Source organism: Camarhynchus parvulus, chromosome 24 (genome assembly GCF_901933205.1).
Source record: "Camarhynchus parvulus chromosome 24, STF_HiC, whole genome shotgun sequence".
Classification (NCBI taxonomy): domain Eukaryota; kingdom Metazoa; phylum Chordata; class Aves; order Passeriformes; family Thraupidae; genus Camarhynchus; species Camarhynchus parvulus.
In genome coordinates, this window is record NC_044594.1 from 4,214,226 (window position 1) to 4,239,976 (window position 25,751).

At 42.6% G+C, this 25,751-nt stretch overlaps 1 protein-coding gene across 9 annotated transcripts in view; it reads right to left on the minus strand.

Moving 5' to 3' along the window:
- Positions 1–115: 115 nt before the first annotated feature.
- PRDM10 (PR/SET domain 10) overlaps positions 116–25,751 on the minus strand; it is a 41,354-nt gene continuing 15,718 nt past the window's right edge. For 6 of the 9 annotated variants that reach the window (XM_030964799.1, XM_030964805.1, XM_030964797.1 and 3 more), the window contains 20 exons: positions 25,560–25,682; positions 24,392–24,599; positions 23,758–23,999; positions 22,514–22,717; positions 20,552–20,624; positions 19,825–19,942; positions 18,746–18,875; positions 16,368–16,592; positions 13,834–13,845; positions 10,983–11,330; positions 9,067–9,222; positions 8,195–8,374; positions 7,202–7,312; positions 5,984–6,184; positions 5,277–5,420; positions 4,036–4,206; positions 2,767–2,907; positions 1,964–2,132; positions 1,241–1,353; positions 116–480 (listed from right to left, as the gene is read on the minus strand). In XM_030964799.1, coding sequence (XP_030820659.1) covers positions 244–480; positions 1,241–1,353; positions 1,964–2,132; positions 2,767–2,907; positions 4,036–4,206; positions 5,277–5,420; positions 5,984–6,184; positions 7,202–7,312; positions 8,195–8,374; positions 9,067–9,222; positions 10,983–11,330; positions 13,834–13,845; positions 16,368–16,592; positions 18,746–18,875; positions 19,825–19,942; positions 20,552–20,624; positions 22,514–22,717; positions 23,758–23,999; positions 24,392–24,599; positions 25,560–25,682 — 3,306 coding nt within the window. In that variant the 3' untranslated portion in view covers positions 116–243. The remainder of the gene's footprint in view (positions 481–1,240; positions 1,354–1,963; positions 2,133–2,766; positions 2,908–4,035; positions 4,207–5,276; positions 5,421–5,983; positions 6,185–7,201; positions 7,313–8,194; positions 8,375–9,066; positions 9,223–10,982; positions 11,331–13,833; positions 13,846–16,367; positions 16,593–18,745; positions 18,876–19,824; positions 19,943–20,551; positions 20,625–22,513; positions 22,718–23,757; positions 24,000–24,391; positions 24,600–25,559; positions 25,683–25,751) is intronic. The other 3 variants (XM_030964803.1, XM_030964802.1, XM_030964804.1) reach the window with 3 other exon arrangements.

Sequence of the window (25,751 nt, forward strand, 5' to 3'; positions counted from 1 at the left end):
AGCAGAGGTTTCACTTCTCTTGTCCTTTTTCTTAAAAGCTGCATAAAAAGCATCCCAGAAGGATTCTGAGGGTATTTCATGGTCACTGTGAATTAAACCCTCTTAAAGCATTAACAAGAGCTCCAAGATTTTAGTAGAAGGTAAGTGAGCATATACATTAAAACATACAGAGCCCCAGGGTAGCCCCACATCTGGGCTGTCAGGGAGGTGACAAGGACAAGCAAATGGCACCATGAGGCTCTTTCAGTCATGCTCTGCTGAGAAAGTCCTGCGTTTGGAGATGTGCACTTCACTCCCGCCACTCCCGTTGGTGGTGGTTGTGATGATGTACTGGGTGGTTTGCTGCTGGGTGGTCGTCTGGGATTCCAAGGGATCCGTGTGGGCTGTGGGCTGGGAAATGCCCACCTGAACCTCACTGGAGAGTGAAGAGTTTTGTTTACCATCCAGATCAGGCTGACCTTCAGATATCACGTAGTGAGTCTGCATGGGGAATATAGAAAATAACTAATAAACACTGTATCTTTTGTAACTTCTCTAATATCTGCTGCTAGACATTTTGGTGTGAACAAGGAATTATTTAATAAGCTCTATTTCATTTAAATGTATTTGACAGCAACATAACACCTGTCTTTTGATTCGAAGGACATTGGACTTACTTGGCTTTTGGTTAATTTACAAATGGTTAAACTCATTACACAATTAGACATTCACTACAGAATAAAATATCAATTTTCAATTGCACTATTCTGAAAGGTTTTTTTCCTGTATTCCACAGGTTCTAGCAGAGGTTGCATTCCCAGTGACTAAGATCAACACAAGCCAATGACCTCTCCTTATGCTGGATTGCTTACAAGGAATAGCAGGAACTCTTCTTATTTTCTAATCTTACATATAACAGAAAGCTACTGAAATGTTTCCAGAAGCTGTTCTGAAATTTGGTTTAATGGATACAGCTTAATCATAAATATTTTTAAGACTAAGCAGTACCACTAAATAATTTTGTTCTGCAAATGTGATTAAGCAAAGATGTTAAACTGAAAGGAGTCACACATACAAGACCCAGATAGCATGAGACTTGTAAATGGTTACAATGCAGACTATACTGTGCAGTCTGAATCTCTTTAGGTACCTCCACTCTGTGCCCCAGTCAAGATTTTGGCATTCTTTAAACCTTCAAGCTGAAGAGCTTTATGTTTGGTAATATTCTGGATGAAAAAAAGGCCATGATGATTTTCCTTACCTGAGTAACTGCTTTTACTTGCCCTGTGTTGACAGTGGTGACTGGGGTACCCACAGCAGTCTCTGTGATCACATACTGCCCTTGAGGGATGGTCATCATCTGAATCTCTGATGCTAAAAAGTTGCAAATGGGATAATCAAGACCTTTAGTCAAACTCAAACACAACCTTCAAAGATCATGTCTTATGTCAGAAAGATTTAAAGTCTGAACAGTGGGTATTGAATAGAATTCAGGTGATACAGGCCTCAGCAGAATTTTGCCAGTTAACACCAGATAGAGATTTGGCAATTCATGCAGAGAAAACACATCCTGTTCTCACTCAAATCATCATAGAATTACCATCCAGAACTAATAATCATGAGAAATAATCATGAGAAATCATCTTCATGTCACGCTCCTTTTCCACACAATTCTTTCAAGCATACATCCAAATTTGAACAAGTAGCTACTATCCAACACATGGATTCTTGCTGTATGCAAGTTTCTTGGAATAAAGGAGCCCAGTGTGCCTGCCCAAACTATGATCAGTATGGATGATAGTGGAAGAACTGGTACAACCATTTACATTTGTCTGAAGCGTTATCTTCTTGATATATATGAATATTAACCACAAAGCTGAATGAATTCTGAAAACACTGTCCCATTTGGTAGCTGGAGACATTGGGCACTTGTTAGTCAGACACACTTGCCAGACAAGTAGTTAGAGCTACTGCTGACACTTACAGTAGCTCCGAAATGAGTTCCAGTTGCTGGGGAGATATGTGTGCTGGACTGAGGAGCCTTGCTGCTGCTGGAGGGCTTGGTTTGGTGTCGATGTAGTTGTCTGTATCTGTGAGGGGCTGAGCTCCTGCTGAGGTTGTTGTGAGGAGGGACTCAAAGGCTGACCCCCAGCCTACAGGGAAAAAAAAAGTGGAAGTGTTCTTGGTGTAGTAAGGATTGCACAACTCTATGCTGTCACAAACACAGCCTTCTCATGAAAGGAAAACACAGGACGGGTTCCAGAACATATCGAACACAAGAACTGAACTCTCTCTCCTTCAACTGCTTCACTCTATGGTAAATAAGCTCAGACCAGGAAACTAAAATAGTGATATTGTTACTTGCCAAAGTGAGTCTGTGGCAGAGACCTGAGATTAGAGGCTAAATTCTACCCAAGAGCATGAAGAGCTGCACTTCAAATCTTTGAGGAATGCCAGTTTCCACTTACATCTTCCAACTGACAAACTTCATTTAGCTGCAAATATGTCTGTTTCCAGTCATTTATCTCTCCTTTGTACATATTGTTGAGAGGAAAAAACACCCCACACCAAAAAACCCATACAACAAATACCAAAACAAACCTACAACAAAACACCCCCATACACCTTGAGACATCTGGGCACTGCTTGATGATCTCAATGCAAGAGTAATTTCATGTGTGGTCCTTTAAATGAAAAAGAAAACACTACGCCCTGCATCAGCACATGCAATATGCCAGCTGAGCAGGCTGGTAGGGAAAGCATTTTCTGATGAGAAGAGGGAAATACCTGTGATGATGACTGAGCTGCTGGTGATGGCTCTGTGACCTGGATGTGCTGCACCTGGATGGCATGTTGGGTGTATGTCTGGGGGTCATGGAGCTGCCCAACATCCACTGTGGAGTGCTGGGACTGGTGAGGTGAGGTAGCCTGGGGGAAAAATTAAGCAGAGTTCTTTACCTCAAATTCTTTACAAAAGCAGCTACGCAAACCTCTTCTGGGACACAAGGTCTGGAATAATGAAGTAGGAGCCTTAATGGAGCACACCTGTTGAGCCTTGTTGAGTTTCTTTGCAACCCAGGAGATAAGGTACATTTAATAGATGTAATGGCACAGAGATGTTCTATCTCAGTGATACCAATGGAAAGGACTTGCCTAACATCACTCAAGCTGTTTGTGGCAGTGGCTGGACTAAAATTAAGGGCTCAAGAGCCAGGATTAGTATTAACCCCTTCTCTGTAAGCATCTCTCTGTACAACGTATACATACTCAAGATTTGCATATCCAATTCTGTAGTTTGACACAGCTCTGCATCAAGACAAGTGCTCAGAGGTTTTTAAAGGTTTTTCTGAATAACACTTGCTAATGATACCAATTGCAGTAATTGAATTACAAATTTTGGATATTTATAAAATTAAGATCTTGCTAATATTACCTGCAGGAATCAGTGGTCATGCTCTTGTATTGTTACAACAGCCACAGTCACTATCAACTGGGGCCATTGTTTAGGCCTTTATTAACCAAATTCATAATCTGATTTGATAACATGGAATTTCAGATTAAAACTCTAGTTACACTCTGGTTTCATTTTTAGGAGGTTGATGAGCATTAACAGAATGAATATGCTAATAGATGCTATGAAGGGAACAAGCAACCACTCTGTACTCCCGAATTTTGGCTCTGACTCACTGAGGACAAGGAAGTACAAATCACTCTTGAACTGCAGAAAATGGGTCACCCACTGACCCACTTTTCCAGTAGCTGGAAAACATTCCTAGAGCAGACTTGAGCAAAGCTGCCCAGATGGGTAGAACTACGTCTGGACAGCATCGATGTGTCTCCAGCAAGCTGACCAAGGCTGGCAGGACTATTTATGCCCAGTACAAGTGCTTATGAAGGGAACTCTATACCTTATCAGCTGATTTATCTGTAAAAGGTAGCTACAGCACTTTTTGTAACTACTCCTTACCACACTTTTGTGTGCTAGAGCCCCAGGAACACACAGGCTTCGGAGGGAAGAGATCAAAAGCACAGCAAGATCCCCACCAGGTAACTCACCTGGGCCACTTGAACAACCTGCAGCTGTATGTGCTGAGGCTGCTGCAAGCCAGTTGTGGATTGAGACACAGGGATGTACTGGATGCGCTGGTAATCTCCCTGGGGAGTCCGGTAATCTGTAGTGAGTGTCTGCGATATCTCTGTCATTGCTTGGGTCAGTAAATCTGTTGTCTGAGCAGGGAGAGAGAGATACAGATTATCATCATACTGATGTACTTCTTCAGGGCTGTAGTTCTTTTATCTACACTTATGGTGGATCTGGTCATTTTTTCACAAGAGCTTCATGTCCAGAGGCTGGGGTCATAAGTAGTCACCGGGGATCATCAACTAGAATTGTTCTCTTCTATCTAAATCCTACTCTGGACCAGTAATGGCTAATTTAATATATTATAATAAAAATAATTATTTTCATCTTGTGACATACCAGTGTTCTGTTAAACAATGGAAGTCCTGTATTTGTGAAGAGCTGACTTGGTTTCCAAGTCAAAAAGTAATTTGTTGATATATTCCACCTTTCTTCCTCCCCTGTCAGAGTCACAACTGTATTTCTAATGTGTAAAGACATTTAGTACATAACTTAATCAGTTTATGAAGCCAACAGCATCCTGATTAAATCTCTCCATTTTCAAGCAAAACAGTCTTTTATCTAGTCAGTCTTTAGATAAGAAGTTTTAAACCGTGATCAATAGGACTTTTAAAACTACACAGTATCTCACAACACTGAAGGGCGCATTTACTAGTCTCAGCTTTCACTTCAGTGGCAGCTGATGTATTAACAGTGGAGAGATCAGCCACTGGAGATTCACCTTGCTCAGAGCTGTGCTGTCCAAAGAATTACAAAAAGATCTGACTCCCTGAACACAGTTTGATCCAGTCCCCAGTCACTGTTAAACTTGTCCTCTTGATGCCAGGAACTGCATCTCTCACTTCAGGACAAAATTCCCAGTGAAAATCCAGGAAATGTGTATCCCTGAGTTCATTATGTGGAGTCAGTAAGTCTGAATGAAAGAAGAAAATGGATTTGGAGATAAAAGGCAAATCCCTAAAGCTCCAGAATGAAATGAACAGCTCCTGACAGTGCAAAACTGGACCACACAGGCTTAAAACCAGAAGAGATCTCAAATAATGTCCTAATACGGGTTTAAAAGTGGTGTCTGCCAAATAAACCAGGGTTACTAATACCAGAAGGCTCCTGTTCTGTGTGTTTCCTTGCACTGCTCTTGTGTGCCTCCAGTCCTTACCACGACAGTTTCTCCAGTCGTGCTGTCAGTGGTGAGAACAGCTGGCGTGGAACTGATGACGGCCGTCGCCAGTGGTGCATGGATCGTGTTTGGGAGCTGAGCAAACTCTGGGTGCTTCTTGCGGATGTGCTGCACCATCTTTGTCTGCAGAGAGAAGCAAAGGAGCGTCGGAAGGACGGTCAGTAACTCTGCTCAGGACCACGTGAAATACAACAGCCTGGCCAAACACAGCTTTTATGTTTCCCTCAGTAAAACAGCCTCAAGATTCATACTATGAGATCCTCTGGTCAACAAAGTTGAAAACAAGGATCACAAACCTGCTGCTGATTAGAGGTGACACTGTATTGTCCTCAGCAGGTTTTTACCCCAACATCGCCAAATGTTTTATGACTTTTTCCAAAGGTCATCTTTTCTGTGTTTTGTTTCCCTGCTCATCTCCCCTGTAAGTATCAGAGAGCAGTTTTCAAGCCCTTCCATTCATGCTCATGCTCTGGTAACTTTTCAGCACAAACCCTCTATTCATGGAATCTTTTGGCCCTGAAGCAACCAGACTGTGCCTGCACTGTCAGCACACAGCACAAAACCAGCACCCTTGACTGGGAAGAAGAGAGGTCTGCTAGTGGACAGACAGATGACAGAGACCATGGTGAAACAGCATCCCCAGGGAGAGGCTGTGAGGCTGTCTGAGGCCAGAACCCCCCCCATACCTTACTGCTGTATTGCTTGGAACAGTGAGGGCAGCACACTGGAGGGGTGGCAATGGTGCCCGTCAGCTGTGTGTGGGTGCTTAGCATAGGATCTGGCTCTCCCGGTCCTGCAGGACGCAGTTTCCGGATGCTTGGAGGTAGCTCAGCACCAGGATGGTTTTTCAGGATGTGTGCTTTGCGTTTGCTGGCACTCTTGTACACCTGCAGGGCAAAGATCTGGATTAAAATGGTGCAGCCCTGGTGTCTGCACAGGAAACAGATCCCAGTTATCTTGAGCTGGAAGGTCTGTATGTTGCTTTAGAAAATACATTTAGTAAAATTCCCAAATAATTACAACAAAAGGTATGAACATACACCTTCCAGTGTTTCATCAACCTGTAAAAGCAACTGACTCCTTGTGTAGCAGAGAAGTCTTTTGAGAACATATTGTATGCCATAACCAAACACCAAAGCAGGACAAGGAGGTAAGAGGAAAATACTTCTTGCCATATTTGAAGATCATATGCCCAATGTTAATTTGTTATGACGGTTGATGTCTCTACTTGACACAGAGCAACAAACTGTGTTAGTTTAGTGATCAACATACCTTTTAGTTCTTTTTAGGCACATCAACAAACAAATACTATCTAATAATTAAAACTAATTTTTCTCCCCTCAAACAAAAGGAAAAGAGGCATCACAGAATGACGTACTGAGGATAAAGACAGTCAAAAATACACTCCCTAGTAAATAAAGGTCCCCAGGCATAAAAGGCAAAGGAGAATAAAAGCAAGAACCCAAAGGTACTGCAGAAGCAGCTTCAGGCTCCACTGACCACTGGGACACGACCTAGTAAGCAGCTTAACAATAAAAGATGTTACAGACTAACTTTTAGAAGTGCAAGAGTACTTACTGGCCAGGAATTATACACAGAAGCATACTTAGTCCTGTGCTAACACAAGACTAAGAGTCAGTGACTGTCTGCTGGATAACAGCACTCAAGTTTTCCAATGCCAAACACAGCAGAAAGAGAAAAAACTACAGCTTTCAATCAGCATTCCACTGCCTTGACCTAAGTGCATTTTGTCGTCTTTTTTTTTTTTTACAGTACTGCAGGAATGTTGCTGGCAAGCATCTCAGAAAAGCTATAAACCCCGCCAGAGATTTCTATGCAGAGACAAATTGGTTGCATCCAGGACTGGGACTGAGCTATCCTCTGAGGGGTGACTTCCCACACACCTTATCGCAGTATTGACAGAAGTAATCTCTGTTGGGTTTTATGATGGGCAACGTGAGCTCTGGTACCTCTTCTATTTTCATATCTGGATGTCTCTTTGATAAATGATTCACCTTAGGAGAAACAGAGGACAAGAACATATTACAGCTGAAAGCCAAACAATTGGTGCTTCTTCCAGACATGGGTGACAGCCAAACCAAAACTAAACTATGCAAGCCAGCAGCACTGGAAACATTTGCTGCTGCAAGGGTTATTATGCGCTCATATTTAACTGCTGAAGGTAAATGCAGTCTTGCTAGGTCTCATTTACAGTTTCTCTAACCAAAATTAGATAGGAAGGGGTGAAATAGTTTGCCAGAACTGTCTTGTAGGTGATATCTGAGAGTGAGGTAGTGTGAAGAGCCTCTGCCCAGATCAGAACCCTCATGAAACCTTAGCAAAAAATCTCTTGCTGCAGAACAGCCTTTATCCAGAGGCAGTGCCAAGACATGGCCAGAAGAGGACCTGGAGAAGGGGGAGAAACAAAAAACAGGAAAGACCACCAGGAAAACAGAGGCACTAAGGCTGAACAAGGCAGTATTTTCAGCTCATGTCCTATTAAATACAGTACACATAAGACAGCATTACTTAGTGTTGAAATATGGTACTGACAACCAGATGTACAGTGCAGGCAGTAAATGTGCAAATTTGCTGAAGAGGTAAAACACGCAGGTTTAAAAAAAGATTGCTCACCTCAACTCAGCTACAAAATTTGCCAAAATTTGTTTCATAGCATCCTGGCTGGATAAGACCAGATTGGACAGGGCTTGGAGCACCCCGGTCTAGTGGAAAGTGTCCCTGCCCATGGCCAGTAGGTGGGATGAGATGAGCTTTAAGTTCCCTTCCAGCCCAAACCGTTTGATGATTCTTGTATTCCAACACTGGAATTCCATCTTTATTCCTTACCTATTCATCAGAATAGAGTAGAGAGGCTGTAACAGCACCCAGGCACTCACCAACATGCCCCTGCGGCGGAAGCCCATCATGCAGAGGCGACACTTGAACATGAAGCTCTCATAGTCAGTGGATGCGATCCGGGGCTTGAAGGTTTTGGAGCGGCTGATCCGATCAGCCTTCTTGGCCTCCCTCTCTGGGTTGTGCATCCTCTGCATGTGCTCTCGCAGCTTGTCCTTCCTCTGCGAAGGAGAAATTGGGGAGAAAAATGTCAGCAACATCACAGAAACTGCCATACTGCCTGTTATGCATAAGAGCCACAGTTTGAGTTGTTCAGGGATCTCTCTCCAGAGAGGGAAATTTTCCTCTCAGAAAAATACTTCACCCAGAAGTATCCAGTCCTTCAGTGTCCCATCACAAACTCAGTGACAGGAAGCAGGCTGCTGGCACCACAGTTTACCTGGCTCACAGTCTGCTCCATCTGTTCCAACAGGATTTGGAAAGGCATCTGGATGACATGTGCTGACAAGGTGGATGCCATGGACACAGGCATCTTGGCCAGGAACATCATTAATCCACTGGCACCAGCAAGTTAACTGAACTGTTATAAACAATGTAACCCAAATACCTGGCAATGGAGATGTATGATGTCCCAGTTCTTAATGAGCAGATAGAAAGTTCCTTTGCTATTAAATTATTAGGAATAAGATCTGTTTGAAATAAGATGCTGAGGTGACCTTGCCCCTTGTCCTTCAGAAATGGATGTCACAGCTCACACAGGACACCAAGGAATGCATGCAACTCACAGGCAAGTCTAGTGTGTTTACACGTGTTATTTTCTTTCACCTTTGAGAACATGAACTTATTTCCTTGAAGGAGGGTAAGGAATAATTTTTTTTAATACTAGTAACGATCCAGCCAAGAGCCACATCACCTTAAACTGCTTGCCACAGGTGGAGCACAGGAAGTCTTTGCGGTCCGAGTGCCGCAGCATGTGGAGTCGCAGCTTGTCGGGGCGGCAGAAAGCCTTGTCACACTCTGTACACTGGTAAATCTTCTCAGAATGGAAACTGCGCACATGTTTCTTGACCTAAAATGGCAGATCACAGAAAAATGAAGTTTATTCAAGAGAGAAGTGAGTGTAACACACTAGGAAACTTCGCAATATGAAAGAGAAGGAAAAGATTTTGAAGGTGTGTAATATACTTTGGTTTAAAAAGTATTTGATCAGAACAGTTGATATCTCAGCAAAAGTTTCTATGAAGCTGTAACATCTTTATTACTCATCTGTATGGGTGATTTGATTTCCTCAAGACTGAATCTTGAAGGCATCAGCTATTGCACAGTTGCACTTAATGGGCAGCAGAAGTCCAAAATGTACCATTTGCACAGCATCGCCCTTGAGTAAACAAATTCATCTGAGATTCATTATCTTCCTTTCATTTATAAGAAACCAAAACATAGGGACTAATTCCTTTCAATCAGACACAATGAGCTTGCAATTATAATTGGCAAAGAAAAAAGAAACTTATTCAGAACAGCATTTGCACACCATTCCTGAATGGCAATTACTTCTCCATACTCTGGGACTATCCTTCACCTCTTCAGACATTTAGAGGGGTATTTTTTTCCTCCCCCCAATAAAGGAACTAATGAAGTTTGACATCTGAAATGAAAGCACTGTTCAAGAAATGGATCTCTAATTAAATCCTTACTGTCTTCTAATACTGATCATACACGGAACAACTTGGCATCTCTACCTGTTCCACATAGAAGTATTTCTGTAGGCAGCAGTGACTAGTCTTAACTATTCACACAGCAAGAAGAGAAAAAAATTATTGTTAAATGTCAAAAATACAACCGAATAGCTGGAAAAAAAGCCATGCGACTTTCAGTCATTTGCATGGGAAAGTTTACAGGGAATTAAGTTGCAGTAGAGCATTTCTGAATCACCGACATTCTTCCTTGCTGAACATTTACAGAAGATAAAGGACTTCTTCCAGGATGGAATTGTATTAGTGAAATCACTTTCCCCCATCCTTTCCTCTTTAGTCTGGTGGGTAGTCTATCTGCTCCTATTACTGATCTAAAGCGGATTTCTACATTTCAGTTTCGCTCAGGCAGCTCAGTAAGACACATCAATTGCTTTGCCCCTAAGAAGGATAATGAATATGTGCATGGTCCATCTCAGTTTTTTCTTACTGGACATGGAAATAGAATCTTTAAATTCTACTAATGAACTTGTCCAAGTGCTCAGCATAGTGCAGAGTAGCCGCATTAGTCACTGCTCCAGTGCAGTGTGCAGGGAAGGAGAATAAAGTGCCCAGCTGAAGCTTAGGGGGGAAGTCAGGAAGCAGAGTATCCTGATCTGTTCTGGCATTTCTTCGAGCTGTTCAAATGAATTATCCTGACAGAAAGCAGGCAAGGAATTAAAGATGTAAAACCCCTCGTTTTTTTGTCCAGAGTTTTAATGAAGAAGGGCAAGGTCTGTTCAAGTACAAGCTGAATACAACAAAAGACAATTCCTTTTTGTGCCATGGAGATGTAGTAGTCAGGCCCTCTGCTTCAGGACTTTCTTAGGAATAAGGCGCTCACCCTTCTGCACTACAGTGCCTTCTAATGACAGATTGAAGCATCACATCTGATGATTTAGTGGACAGAGCACTTCAGTGTCATAAGACAAGGTCTAGCAGTGGTTGGTCACTCTTCCTTTTCAATTTCTGACTGAGGTGGACCCCTGCACCTTGTGAGAATGAACTGCTGTGCAGTTACACATGGAGACCACTGAGAAACCCACAGCCTTTTTGAGAGACCTCCAAAGCAGTGCTTCAGATCAGTACAGCATCTCACCTGGATAAAATCTGGGAAGCGTTTCTTGCAGGTGGGGCAGGTGAAATAGCCATCATTGACATGGATGGCCACGTGATCCTTAAGGAGATCCAAGCGGTCAAAGGACTCAGGGCAGAAAATGCAGGAGTACGTTTTCTGGTCCATGTGGAACTTCATGTGGCTCTCGAGGGCACCGCTGTTGATGAAGCCCTTGTTGCAGATGTCACAGGTCAAAGGGCAGTTCCCTTCCCGCCCATGGAACCGCAAGTGCTGGTCCAGCTTGTCCTTCTCCCTGAAGGCCTTCCCACACTGCAGGCATTTGAATGGGCGGAAGGATTTCCGGATGAACAGGTGCTGCAGAGCTGCATTCTGAAAGAAGCATCCAAGAGACCATTAGTTTTCATTACCATGTATAGATTCCACATCCATATATATTCAGGATTAAATATACCAGATTATTAGTGAACCTAAACTTCAAGAAATTATTTTCTATCATATTTGGCCTCCAATTTACAGCAGGGGAGGCTGTGACAGGCAGAAGTCAGGGGAAACATCTGCAGCTACACCCTGAGTTAGCAGAACACAGTGCAGGAGTTTCCTCTAAAACCCTGATTTCTTCTGATTTAGCTGACTTTCTTTAAGCATGCAGTTTTTCTGTAAAATAAAACTAAGTCCTCTCTGAAGCACAGACTCGGGCCTGAGAAAAGCTGCAATTCCAGCTGATTATTTGGCATCATGTCATAAGTTCAGCCACCACACAAAGGAATGGTGAGCCAGCACTGTGTGTTTCCCTCAGGAGCAGGGCTTATGAAATTCCACAGCCCTTTACAAGATCACCTTTTGTATCAAAGATCACCACAGAGATGTGCAGCAGTGGTTTAGCATTGCCTGGAGAACTTCCAGTGGAACATACATTCAAGAATGCTGGTCTGAACTTTTTTACTATCGCCACAAAGAAGAACAGAGTTTCAAAACATGATGACAAAGGCAGAATGGCAGCCTTATCAGCAGCACATAAGACCTTGTGAGCAATTCTCCACTTCTACTGTGCACAATATCTCTTCTCAGCCCCTATTTTTTTGCTGTGTGTTTGCCCTCACACTGCCTTTTCTGTAACATTTCTGTTTTCTCTCCTTACCCTTCAGATAAATGTTATAGAGCCATCCCAGTCCTGACCCAGTACTCTCTGCTGGACGAACAGATGCTGCTGGATGCACTGCCTATAGAGAGAGGGAAGGAGGTCCTGCACCTGCATTTCAATATTGGATAAGAACTTCCATGTTGGATAGTTGCAAAGCTGGAATTGAGTCCTATGAAATCCCCAGCACATTGTCACCCATACTGCACTCCAAGTATACCACAATGCTCCATTCCTCTGCAAGAAGTCTAAGCAATATCCGCCCTTCTCTCAAATACTTCTATAAACCATTATTTATTGATGTCTTTTTTCACATTACACACAGAATCTACATCATGATAGTTAGAGAAATAATGTGGAAGAGCATAAGTTTAAGTTGCATATTAGGAAGAAATTCTCAGCTGTGAGGGTGTCGAGGCCCTTTCACTGGCTGCCCAGAGGAGCTGTGGCTGCCCCATCCCTGGAAGCACTCAAGCCAGATTGGATGGGGCTTGGAGCAACCTGTCATAGTGGAAGGTGTCCCTGCCCATAGCAGGGGGGTGGAACTAGATGAGTTTTAAGGTTCCTCCCAGCCCAAACCACTCAGATTCCACTAGAATATTGCTGATGCTTCTGCGCACATGTGTTCCATATGACCCACTTCTTCATGAGACCCATTCATGACTTCTGCAAACAAATTTCCCTGGTTTCCTGTCTCCTTTGCTTGTGGGAATGTGGCAGGTGACACAACTGACATTTGCCATGTCTCTTAAGTGCACACCAACAGCTGACACTGGTTAAGTAAAGGTATGAGCTCTTCTGCTGGAATGAGGGAACAGCTTGGGAATACTGTGAAATGCTGTGCTAAGAATTAAATTTGTGAACCTCAAAGATCCCTTTTCACCATCTGAACTGCAGAGGGAAACCTAGACTTTCATTCCAGAAAAGAACAAGAGAGCAAATGTTTTGCTACAAAAAAAAAACTTAACACTTTAATATAGGAGCTCCAAATAGGGCTTCCCAGGAGCTGTCATCATCACTATTCTCCATTTTACAAGTGGAGACAATGGGAAACAGGCATCTGCTCTAAGTCACACTGGGAATTGGAAAGACAGCCATGTGCTGTGCAAAATCTGATGCGCTGCTTGGAGTTCAAAAGATGTAATTGTCCCCTTAACCACAGGGAGATGCTAATAAAACATAGGTGAAAAGATGTATTTCAAGTCCTGAACTGCACTGTTGAGTTTTGATCACTGGTACCTTAGCAGGGAGCTGACTGCTAATACAGCAGGCCAGACTCAACATAGCCCTGTTGTTATCTCAAGGGCTACAGAATGTGAAGTTTTACTGCTTTTTGCCTAGGTAATCTATCAACTATAAAAGCAGAACCAAAGAACTAAGTGATGTCTCATTAACTTGTAGTATTGATCCGGCACAAACAATTGTGCAAACCAATCTTCCAAAACTTAAACACTGATATTATGGCACTTCATCCAAGCAATTTACTCCTATAAAACCCACCTTAAATCTACAAAGAACTGGCATGAAAAGAACTGGAAAAATGCAAATTGTTATTCAGGTAACACTTGGTTCTGGACACTGGTTACCTAAAGCAGAACAAATGTGACGATTTATGGTGCAGGGTCAATCAGGAAAACACTAAACAGGAGTTGGACCAAACATGGAAGGCAGTGTTGATACGTACCATTGGATTAGATGTAGGAGAAACCCAATGAAACAAAAACCCAAACCTACCTGCAGCTCCAGCTGAGCAGGCAGCATTGAGAGAGAAAAAAATACTTATGTTATGCAATGGACTTGAGAAAACAGAAGCCTTGACTTCTGCAGGTCACTACAAGGGCTCTTCCAAATAGTTTACTGCTTTGAGGTTTTTGCCTCAGGAAACACTAAACAGATCTTCCAGGTTTACTCTGTAGTTAGTAACGTTAAAAGGGCAAATATAAAAACACAGTTAATCTTGAAGGCGTTTTGTGACCTTTCCTGTTTTCCTAGGGCTCATTAACAGGGATGCAATGTGCATTGTAGAACCATAGTGAGAACAGAATGCTTTCAGCAGAAGGGAATAATAGGGCAGGATGACAACAGGATAGGGAGAAGGAGAATAAAAAAGTTAAGGAGAAGGGACTTTTTCTAACCTCATTTTACTGGTCATGCTCCTTTTTACACAACTACTTGCATTTCTTTCACCATGAAGGAAGTGACTGTGCTTTCCAAATTGTATTCCTATCCCTCCTGTTTCTGGCATTAGCACACAGACACCCCTACATACTGCCCAGAACTGAACTAAAAACAAAGATTCATTTTGGCTGTGGACCACAGGGTTCTTCTAATTTTCTACAAGAGTTCTTGAAGGGTGCGTGTATCTCTTTTCAATACTAGGGACCCCCCCAACTGCCATAGTTAAGGTCTGATCTCCAAGGAAACCCAAAAGACTCTAAGGCAGAGGCTAAAAAATGAACTGATCCTATCAGGACTTGAACTCTGGGGCAGGACAAATCAGTCCACCTAGCATGAAAACACTCTCAGAGCACCACTGTCTTAAGCCTTAGAAAAGCTGAAGTAATTCACAAAGAATGACTGGTTTTGAAAACTAAATCCTATCTAATTAATAAGGAAGAATAAGAGATACACAGGTTTCAGAATCATAACCAGAAGTCAGGACTTTTTACCTGTTCTTTGGAAGTGAATAATGTACCACATATCTAAAAACCAAATGTTTCCTTGCTTTTATTATGAAGTTCATGTTATTGTAGGCAGGTGCTGTGTGAGCGTTCAAAGGGTGATTTTTTAAAACATGATGCTTGCTGGTTTAGTCTTATCTCAAGTGCTCATTGCTCACAGTCTGATGCAATATGGAAAGGTCTGTGCAACCATCCATCTGCCATTCTGCCAGTGCTACTGGCTTGAAACATCTCCAGGACTCTGCTGAACATGAGCTGCCAGATAAAGGGAAAGTTCGGAAGACTTGAGATACAAACATATCACTGAACCACCACTGCACTCCTCTGAGCTGTCATCCATTTGTGATGAATTTACAGGGAACAAAAGCGAAGTCACAAGACAAAGAAGTAACTTCAGAATTTCTGTCCTGTTCTTCCTACATTAATTATTTCAGAGGATCCTAAGTTCACATCTTGGGTTCAAAAGTTCGGGTAATGGGCAATGCTTTCTTTTCTTTTCTGAGGATGCTGTAGCACACTGTAAGCAGCACATCCCCATGCTCTGTCAAAACTTCAGCATCTCTCTCTGTACTCTATTATACACCCTTCAAAATACATTCAATAAAAAAATCCCACAAATTTTAACGTATGAAAATGAAATCACTGGTAGAAACTTGTCAAGAGACTGCAAGCATTTTGTATGGTTAAAAACTGTGCAGTCTTAATGTGCCCAAGCCGAACTCTTCCTTCAAGACATGCCACATTTTTGGGGTAACACCACCATTGGTCTTGCATACATTATACTGTAAACTGCAAGCAAAATTTGGTTCAACATCTTCCTATACAGAATACTCAACTTTTTTCTAATCCTTCCTCATCCCCTAAAAATGACATCCCCTAAAAATGAACCCTTGCCCCACTGCAGCTGTTTCTTTCCTAAATCCAAAGTTAACACATGGAAGAAAAAAATTTTAAGCTAAATAAACTGATCTCCCAGTTACAAAGATCCAAGGATTTGAATTTGTGCTTGAATCATTTCCCACCCACACAGAGTAGAGAAAAACCAGCTCAGCCAGTTGACATAGAGCTCAGGCTCAAAGTGTTTGCTTTTAACACAGGTGGTTTTGCTCTCAAAGGCAGGGTTTTCTACCTCAAAAAAGGACTTATCACTAAGTATCATCATCATCTAAGTGGATCCAAACTGAGGTTGTGGTTCCTCTTTGGCAATTATTTGCAAGAGAGTTCTGAGAGACACAGATGGTGCTGTGAGCAAGTCATTAATATGTGCCCACAGCACCGGGATTCTGTCAGTTGTTTGAAGCACCCCTGCTTGCCAGTTTGGATGGACTGTGTTTCCATGCAAGAATTACTGTGATGGAATTCAATCAGCTCCAGCTCTTGACCAGCTCTCACTAACACCTATGAGATACTGGTCCTTTATGTGAGATTTGTCTTCCTCTCAGTGCAAAGAAAACTGCTATGAACGAGATGCTTTATTTGGGATTTGGAAATGGATCTGACAGTGAAAGGAGGACCAGCTGGCCCTGGCAGGCAGGCCTGGCATTCCCTGGGTTACAGGGGACGTGATCCCTCATCCTCTGTGCTTACCCTGATGCGCTTTGCTCGCCTCATGTCATCTGCTGTCACGGAGCTCTGTGTGGACACCGTGTTCCCCTCGTGCTGTGGCTGTACATGGAGCACGTGGTTTTCCTGCTGCTCCAGTGCTCCCTGTGGCTCTGTTGGCACCGGAGTCTGTTCCTGCTGCTCCAGCCCATTCAGTGGGGCTTGTCCGGCCTCATCAAACTGCCCCTTGCTGGAAAAATGCAGCAAGTCCTGAAATCGCAAATCATACAACCAGTGATTATTCCCCCCACCCACTGAAAAACACTTTTGATAGTACGCAGCAGACAACAAGATTTGTACATATTTAATCACAAACTATAAACAAAACAGCATAGTGTAGTGTCTACACTAACTCCTACAGTTCTCCTTCTGGGTCCACTGCTGCTTTCGGCATAATCACCTTCACCTACGGCAGTGTCACCCAGAGCACCAGGGAGGCAGTGCTGCAGGTGGGTGACTCTCCATGGGCCATTCTTCTCTCTGACCAGCCATGGTCATTATGCTTTCTTTCTCAGCATTCCTACTCACCCATTCAACTCAGCAACAATGATGCAGTAAATAATAAAATGCAGTAAATAATAAAAACTGAATAAATTCTGGCAGCAAAACCAATCAGCATTATCTGGCTGATTAGCTGGATAATAGCCAACAAGGCTCTTCTGCATTCAGGACTATTTCTGCTTTAACCAAAGCAACTAGTGCAGACCCAGGAAAGGAGAGAATTTCTGTCTCATGGAAACTGTTGTCACTTTGAAACACTGGGTGTCATTTTGCAGTATCTTCCCCTTTCTAAAGAACTATCTGGAGTGCCAAACTGGAGAGTGACAAACAAGGTGATCATGCTGGGCACTATGTGGTTTTTTTATCCAGTTTCCAGCTCTGCACACATCACTTCCATACATCACAAAAAGCTGTTTTTTCTCCCCTTCGGCATTAGCATAAAAGGGAGGTGTTGTGAGGAGGAAGCACATGCCAAAAGTCTACATTTTTTCTCTGTGAGTTCCAATAAATCTTCTGGAATGGAATCATCTTCTATTACATAAAAAAAACCACACAGATCCTTATTTGACACCACATAATGCAACTGAAGAAACTTAAAAGCACAAGCAAAGAAACAGAACACCAGAATTAATTTTGAATTATGTCAGTTGAAGGCTGGTGTTGTCAAAACACAAAAGCGGGTGTGGGAGAAGAAAACCAAGGAATGAGGCCCTTACAGACTGTGAGTGCTTACCAGAAAGAGACCCTTAGTAAACAATACACAATCTCAGTGTCCAGTCCAGGTCTGGGTGGCAAGTTTCCACCTTGCTGACACTCAGCTGTGTTCTCAGCATCCTGACTCTCCAGTTCCCAGGCAGAACTTGTGCCCAGCTTTAGCGAGGTGAGCAGACCTCCAAGGGCTTAGGGCATCATCCTATCCCAGTGCACAGACGTGCGTGAGCCAGCTCTGCACCATGCTCCAAGCTGGCAGGACACAAGCTACCTCCAGTCCAGAGGCCACTCACACACTGGACTGTGCCCAGCAAGCGCCATCTCCCCAGAGTGAAGGGTTTGGAACCAGCATTACGTTTATTTGTCTAAATGAGGCTGGCATGTGTCATGTCAGCCTGTAGAGAGGGTGAGCTCACAACTGCCTGCACCTAATGCAGCATTTAGGGCATTGCAGCAGGAATTCACAGGCAGAGTATACATTCCTCCGTCTGAGTCAGCACAGAGCCATGACACAGTGAGGAGCCGGAGGAAAATTACCACTCCAAATATCAGCTTTCAGCTAAGTCATAAACCAGAGCACTGATCCCTTCTGTCATGCTCATAAAAGGACTTAGTGGTAACCTAAGCATGGTCACCATCAGAGAATTTAGTTTTTTACTTAAATGCATCATATTACATCCCTGCAGAATAAAAGCAACAGCTACAAGCAAAAGGACGTTTTGCAATAAGCCTGCCTACAGGAGGCCCTTCTGACATCATGGAGAATCATATCTCAAACTGATTTAATTCTACCAGCAACAGTTTTAAGAGCAGGCTGATCTCACATTCCAGAAAGGACAAATAGGAGCCTAAACTCCTATTACAATTTTACTGTCTAAATTACTTCTGTGAGGCTGCTAAACTGTCACAATAACCCAACCTCACTGCTAAGTGCTTTGGAGTGAAACTTGCTGCAGAAATCCAAGTGATTTTACAGGTTTTATAGTAGGGAAGTAGTGCGCTCTCCTGGCAGAGAATTCGATCTAGAAACAAAGAATTACTCATGTGTAAGTCCAAAGCACACCTTCAGTTTGCACTGATGCCCCAAATTCTTTTAGTCAAGAGTTTATGCTCCATGTGCTATTTTTTTCCCTCCATCTCCAAAAATATACCTGTGTTCCTTCTTCACACTTTTCACCATTTTCACTGGTTATTTCTATGCGCATAAATTTGGGAGGGCGCCCAGGACGTCTGCCTGGTCCGAATCGCCTCTTTCCTCGCCCACGACCTCGGCCTCTGGTTCTGCAGAATACAGGAGTGCTCCACGTTAGATACAAAAAAAGATTAATCTGGATTCTCGACTGATTTTATGCTTTCTTTCTCAGCATTCCTACTCACCCATTCAACTCAGCAACAATGATGCAGTAAATAATAAAATACAGTAAATAATAAAAACGGAATAAATTTTGGCAGCAAAAACAATGGGTTTCTGCCTGGTATCTATTTATTTTGTGCTTTATGAGAAGCCAAGGTTCAGAACACATTAAAATTTCTATCAATAATCATGGGACCAAGAGGACTACCTGCTTCCATCCAGCCCTCTGCCATGGCAGACTTCTTCTAACACCCCAGTTTATGTTGTACTGAGAAGCATTTTCAGCATGCTGGAACAAGTGCACAAGGACACCCATTTAAAATCTGAAGCCATAACATTCCTCCCCAAAAAGCACTCAGCTGTTGATGTCAGGCACTAAACAGAAGGGAACAATTTTGCCTCAGAAAAGCTAAACAAAACAGAGTCACTTGCTACGTTTCAGGAGAAAGAAGGCACCAATATCTTCTGCTCTGTGACAGGTGTTTGTAGATTCAGTTTCTAGTAAGTCAGGATAAACTGTCTTGCCAGTGGCACAATGAGACACTAGAAGCCTTGTTTTCCAAGCTCTGTTACTTCTGTATTTCTGAGAAACATAGTATTCCAATACTGTGATACTGAAACATTACAAATATGTAAAGTCATTGTCAAAAGAAAAAAAACAACTTTACTAATTTCAACAGACTATTTATTTCTCTCAAGCTACTTGTTTCACTGAGTCTTAGACCAGTCAGTCTCCTGCTGACATGATTTTCCATTCTGGTGCTGAGCTGATCTCTCCTGAGTTGGTCACTAAGATTTGCAGGACAAATCCCCTCCTTTCTGCATGTTTGGGGAAGCACCACAGTGATCCACAAGCAAAGCTAAGGCTGTCAGTACCTGCTGAAGAAGTCCAGCTTCTCATCATGGGAGTTGAGGTGCTGCTGGAGCTGCTCCGAGCTCATGAAACGCCGATTGCACTCGTAACATGGCCAGTTCTTTTCCTGCTCCCTGAGCACTGTCGGAAATGTCAGTAACACCATTTCACTCATCACCTAATTTTTTTGCCCCCAGCCTCTCTATCCTCTGTGGGCCAGATTTCTCCCCTGAAGGTTAGACAGGCTGCAGAATACCCAGCCTTGCTCTGCTAGTCTTTGCTTTTATATCCTCTGCACTGTGCCAAGACCATAGCTCATCATAGATACACAAAGATCACTGGGGACAATTCTCATGGAGTATCAACACTGTTAGATATTCAGGGGGATTCTGAAATTCACCCTTGTGTGGAAGAGCATCTACAGGATTGTGCCTCTGGTGTAAGTTAAGGGAGATCAAGGGAAATTTTTAAATCTAAAGCAGTCACACAGCAGACAGTGAGTACAGAAACAGATCTCTTCCTCGGAGGAAGTAACCTAAAGCTTCCCAGAACCTAAAGCAAAGGCTTAAATTAAGGTAATATTCTCATGAGAATAGTCATTGGAAATAAGCCCCAATAACATAATCAAGATCTGGCTTAACTTTTCCTAACCTAGCAGAAATTTGGGAGCACTATACAGGCCATATACTTGAAAGTAAGGAGTGCAACTCGCAACCACCACCACACTGAAAGCAGAACATCTCATGTTACCCTTCCTTTCCTCCTCAGTTATGTCATGGATCTTCTGGTTCACAAATTCGGCATAGGAGGCAGCATACCACACCTGCAGCAGGAGCACAAGGTAACAGGACACTGAAGTGGAGCCAAAACTAACAGAAATTTATTTTTAAATGGGTTTTAAGCAACACATTTACTTCACTTGCCTCAACCACTAACTCTTATTTCTCCTTCCACCCTCAATAATAAGGTCTGGTAAGATCAATGTGGCCCCACTGAGGAATGTAAGAGCTTTGCTCAGGAAGTGTATCCAGTTAATTTTAAGGTCTAGCTTCCTAACATGAATGTTTATCTCGCACATGGCTTCCAGTAGCTCTAAAGGAAGTAAGACTAATATCTCTTCAAACCCAGCTATATGACTGTAAAGGAAGGATGTCATCAGAGTACTGATACTTGTACCAAGAGGAATGGAAATGTTATTAACTTGGGGGATTTCCCATTTCTTTCCTGCTCTCCTTAATTAGACAATAGGCAGCACCATCCACATAGACTCATTTAAAATGCTTCTGAGCTTCTCAAGGATTGGAGTAATATGGTCCTGCTTCCCAAAACAAAGATCTGCCAGGCTAGCATGATGGACCCGCTTTTGTCATACAAGGAATTTAAGCCTTCAGCAAAGGCAACCACAAGAGGCAGGAAGATAAAGTTTACAAAAGCCTAAAAGCAGATGCTCACATTTCGATGAGAATTCTTCCATCATTTCATTTGTTTGATGAAAAAGAGTGGATTTTAGAAAAGATTTCTCAAAGAAGGCATCAACAGATTTTCATCAGGAAAAACTCAAACAAGTTTGAACTTGCAGTGGGCCACAGGCAGAGGTGAGTAGGATTTCAAGGACTCTCCAGCAGGTGGGTCACTCTGCGGGAACCTCACTAGCTGGACAAAGACAAAAACCTGGAGCTCCTGGACTACACACCTGGCAGGCAAATCAAAACTTCCCAGCTTCAACTATTTTAATCTCTGGACAAAATGTGCATGAATGCCCTACATCCACTTGGGGAAGAAATCAGGTCACCAAGCCTTTCAGTTAGCAAGCCATTTTACCCCAAAAGACACTACTAACACATAAAGTAAGAAAAACAATGCTCCCACATGGAGGTCTGTACAGATTTAAAGTCTTATTTATAATTGTTTTAAAAACTGTTGAGAAAATGATATCTGAATACACTTAAAATGGATTTGTAAGATTTCTAGTAATTCAGCTTAAAACATTAAGGACTGATTTCAGATAGTCCTGCTCTTAAAGGGTATAAGTAGGCTTTTGCCCTGATTCAGTAAGTGCACTTACTAAACAACTGTTTTTCCAGACAAATTGTTGAAATCTACATTCAAGAAGAGATTTGAAGAACAACAAAATTTCCTGATATCAAATTTTTTGGTCTCCCCCCCAGTGCCCAAAAAATGTTGAAAATTAAGGCCATCTCAGCCAGCCACACTGCTTTGAGCTCAACATAATCAAAAAATTTTCAGAGGGAACAAAAAGCAAACTACAGGGAAATCACAATATCCTTTATCATTTTTCACATGCAAAGTTTCAAAAGCTCCAGGAAAGCCAGATAAGGCACCAGAAAACAAGCCAGGAACACACAGGGCTAACTGGAAAGGGCATGCAGAATTAAAAAATACAATTGCTGCAATAAAAATTAGATTGTATCAGCAAAATATATGCTGCGTAAAGCATGACAGGGAGAGACAAATAATTTACCTATTTTTATTTTAAACTTCCTCATGAACCAAAGCTCATTAAAATGCATATGTTGGTGATTAACTACTTACTGACTTCAGTGATATTCAATTCAGGCCAGGCTTTTTTCAGAGGAAAAAAGTACTAAAACTATTCACATCAGTAGTTTTTGGCACTTAATAGGAATCAACTTTTAAAGTACTATTTAACCAGTAGAAAAAGAGAATCCTGACACACAAGCAATGCCATACCTTGAGTTCCTGCTTGGGTTCCACATTTTTAATGGTGGTGTAATAAATGTGGTGGCCGTACTGATAGGCCACTAGGTTCTGCTCCAGGTGATTTTGAGCTGGACGCACAAACATCATCCAGTTACACAGAGCCTCACTGGACAGCTCAAACCACAAGTCCTCTTGCAAGTCTCTGTCTTTTCTGTCACCCTTATCAAGAGAAACCTGTAGCAAAATCCAATTACATGCGACTGTAACTGCCTGGCAGCACATTCAAAAGAATTTGACTTACTAAGAAAACTACAGTGCCCATGCAACTGTTACATTAGGGGAGCAATGAAGACACAGCTCATTTTCTCTTTACTAACAGAGATGCAGAAACAAGCAGAAACATATTTAGCAACAGGTAAAGATTAACTAGAGAGGCACAATGGATCCTTCCAAGGTTTTCAGGGACAAGAATCATTCATTAAAGGGGTCAGGCACAGTATGAACAAGTGACTATAACAAATGACACACGGGTAGCTGTAGCTTTAGTAGGCTACAGAAACATCAGTCAGAAGTTTCTAACTGGCAGACCCGTTTTCCTTTCATTTCTTGAGTCATGACACTGCCTCAAGCAGGAAACAGCATTTTTTTAGCTGAACTTCTCTTGGTTGCTGAATCTGCCTATGATCACAACTTGCTTGTCAGACATTGACTATCAGAGCTCTCCTAAGACTGTGGATCTAAACTCCAACAAATAAAGGACCAATTTTTCCTAGTGAAACCAGTATGGATAAATGGATAAAAGTCACTCAAATACATTTTACCCCATACCAATTACTTGGCAAGAGGAAAGGCATAAAAATATCTCCTCACCCCGACATCTTATGAATAGAAAGGTAAGAAACATATTTTGAACTCAGGTTACAACATGACATAAAAGAATGGCTGCAGAATTTCCTCAGAAGAGGCTGCTGTTTTTATGTCCAGATGCTGCTTCAGCTCATCACTCATCTGAGAGTGATTCACAGCCTTCCATGTTATGCACCCTATATATACATATATATAGCCTATCACCATAATGCCAGAACATTCACCGGGATTAGTGTGTCGCCCTGAATTACAGAGCAAATTTGAAGCCAAAACAATCTGGGTATTTCTTAGTTATATTCAGAGATGGAAGTAACAAAATATCTCTAGTGAAATGATGAAAGTAGAGTGACAAATTAATGAAAATCAAATCTTAGGCACAAATTGATTTCCCCTTTTCTCACCCTTACCTTCAAATGGATATAGCAGTCTTTGAGCTCAGTCTGCCTGACCAGAGGTCCTTCCACAGGCCCAAACTGTGTACGCTTTGGGATGCGCCTTTTGGAGAACACACCTCCCAAAAACCTGTCTATATAGAGCACCAGGGGAAGGCTGGCCCTCGCCCTGGTCAGCACAGGCCGGTTTGGAATGGGATGCAAAGGTCCATGTTTTGGACACACTGAGGGATGTGCGTTATTACACTCTTCACACCCTGCAACACAAAGGCAGAGAGGACATGACTTTTAGGCAGACACTCACACACCAGCTCAGAGACAGCCTTATCCCTCTCTAAACATCTTTGGCTCAGCTGCGGGAACACTAATGCCAATAGTCTGTCTATATTTCAAAATATTAGCTAGGCCAGTGTCCAGCAAAATAGGAACAAATCAGCTCAGAGACTTCACTAAAGATAGAATTTTGTCTTTTCAGTCAAGCAGCCCAATCTGAATTCCCATTTCTCATTTCTCTGTGAATCAAGACTCACATTTACTCATTACTGCTGAAATCTGAATGGTTTTTGCCTCTCTTTACTAAAGGTCTAATGGAGAGGGAAGAAAAGAAGGGGGGGCAGGTAGTACACTACATATGACTGCACATGCTTACACAAATCATTGGGATCAAAGGGTCGAGGTGGATCTGGATCCCACTCATCCATGTCAGTGTCTTCCCCATCTTCATCCTCATCTTCATCCTCATCATCTTCCTCTTTTGTTTCTATCCTTTCCATTTGATTCTGCAGAGGTGCTAAAGAATCAGAACCATCCACAGCCTCCATAGGAGGTAACACTTGGTTATGCACCGGTAATGATGCCTGAGGAGAGAATTCACAAACAATTCAAGCAGATTCAATAAGCAAACCACAAGGACAAGTAATGAACGTCCTTGCTAGCCTACCCGTCTTGCTGCCTATGGTAATGGAGAGGAGGACAAGGGAAGGTGCTAAACGACTGCCAAGGGATGTTTTGCATGGCTGGCTGCTGCTGATGGTCTCACTGAAAACACCTGTATTACTCCTTGGCTATACCCTGCCAAGGACTCAGTTCTCAGAAGAAACTGAACTCAGAGAAGTTCTTGATCCTTGCAGAAAGTTTAAAACCAAGTCCAGGCTCTGTGGATATTACCTAGAGCCTAAAGCTGTATTTTAATTTCTTTTGTACAAGTGAGAGAATCCTGCACTTTGATGCACAACCTTCTCTTGACAATCCAACAAAACCAATCTCCAGAGTACAACGGTAGAGGTCAAGAAGGGGTGAGGTAATGTGGAGACTGGATATAAAGCACAGGACATGAAGAACAGTTGAGGCCATTGCATACTTCCACTAATTTTCAAGTTTAGCCCTTTCCTTCCTTAAAAGAACTGCAAAATTTGAAGTTTGGCGCATATTTCATCACCCACATAGGTTTCTCAAGTAGAGAACAAGAAATAGTACACACAGCAGAGCTGCCTGAAAATACTGGTAAGGAAACCCAGTGGATGTTACTGTGACAGTCAGCACTACACCTTCTGTTAACTTCACTTTTCAGCACTGACAGACTTTTAAAGTGGCTACTCACAGAACCATCATTGAAACAGGTTTCTCTGTATATTAAATATATGATATCCTAAACCCCCATGCATTCCATGGTGAGACGAAGGAAGACAGTAAAATCTGCACTACAGCTTTCTCAAATCTCCTCCCAGATCACTTAGAGGCATTTCATTCCCAGAGATGATGGAGCAATGGAATCAGTGCACTCGTACATGAAAAGGAAAGGGTGCCTGGCAACTTACTCTATCTGCTTGTGGCCCCTGTTCCAGAGCCACTGGCTGGGGGGGGTCAGCAACGCTGCCGAGCACAGACAGGTTGGTGGGATTCATGCTCTGAGCAGCAGCAGCAGGCAAGAGCACCGTTACCTAAAATCACAGGCACTCATTTTAGCACTGCAGCATTTCCATCAGTCACTTAACACGTGGGCAGGGCCC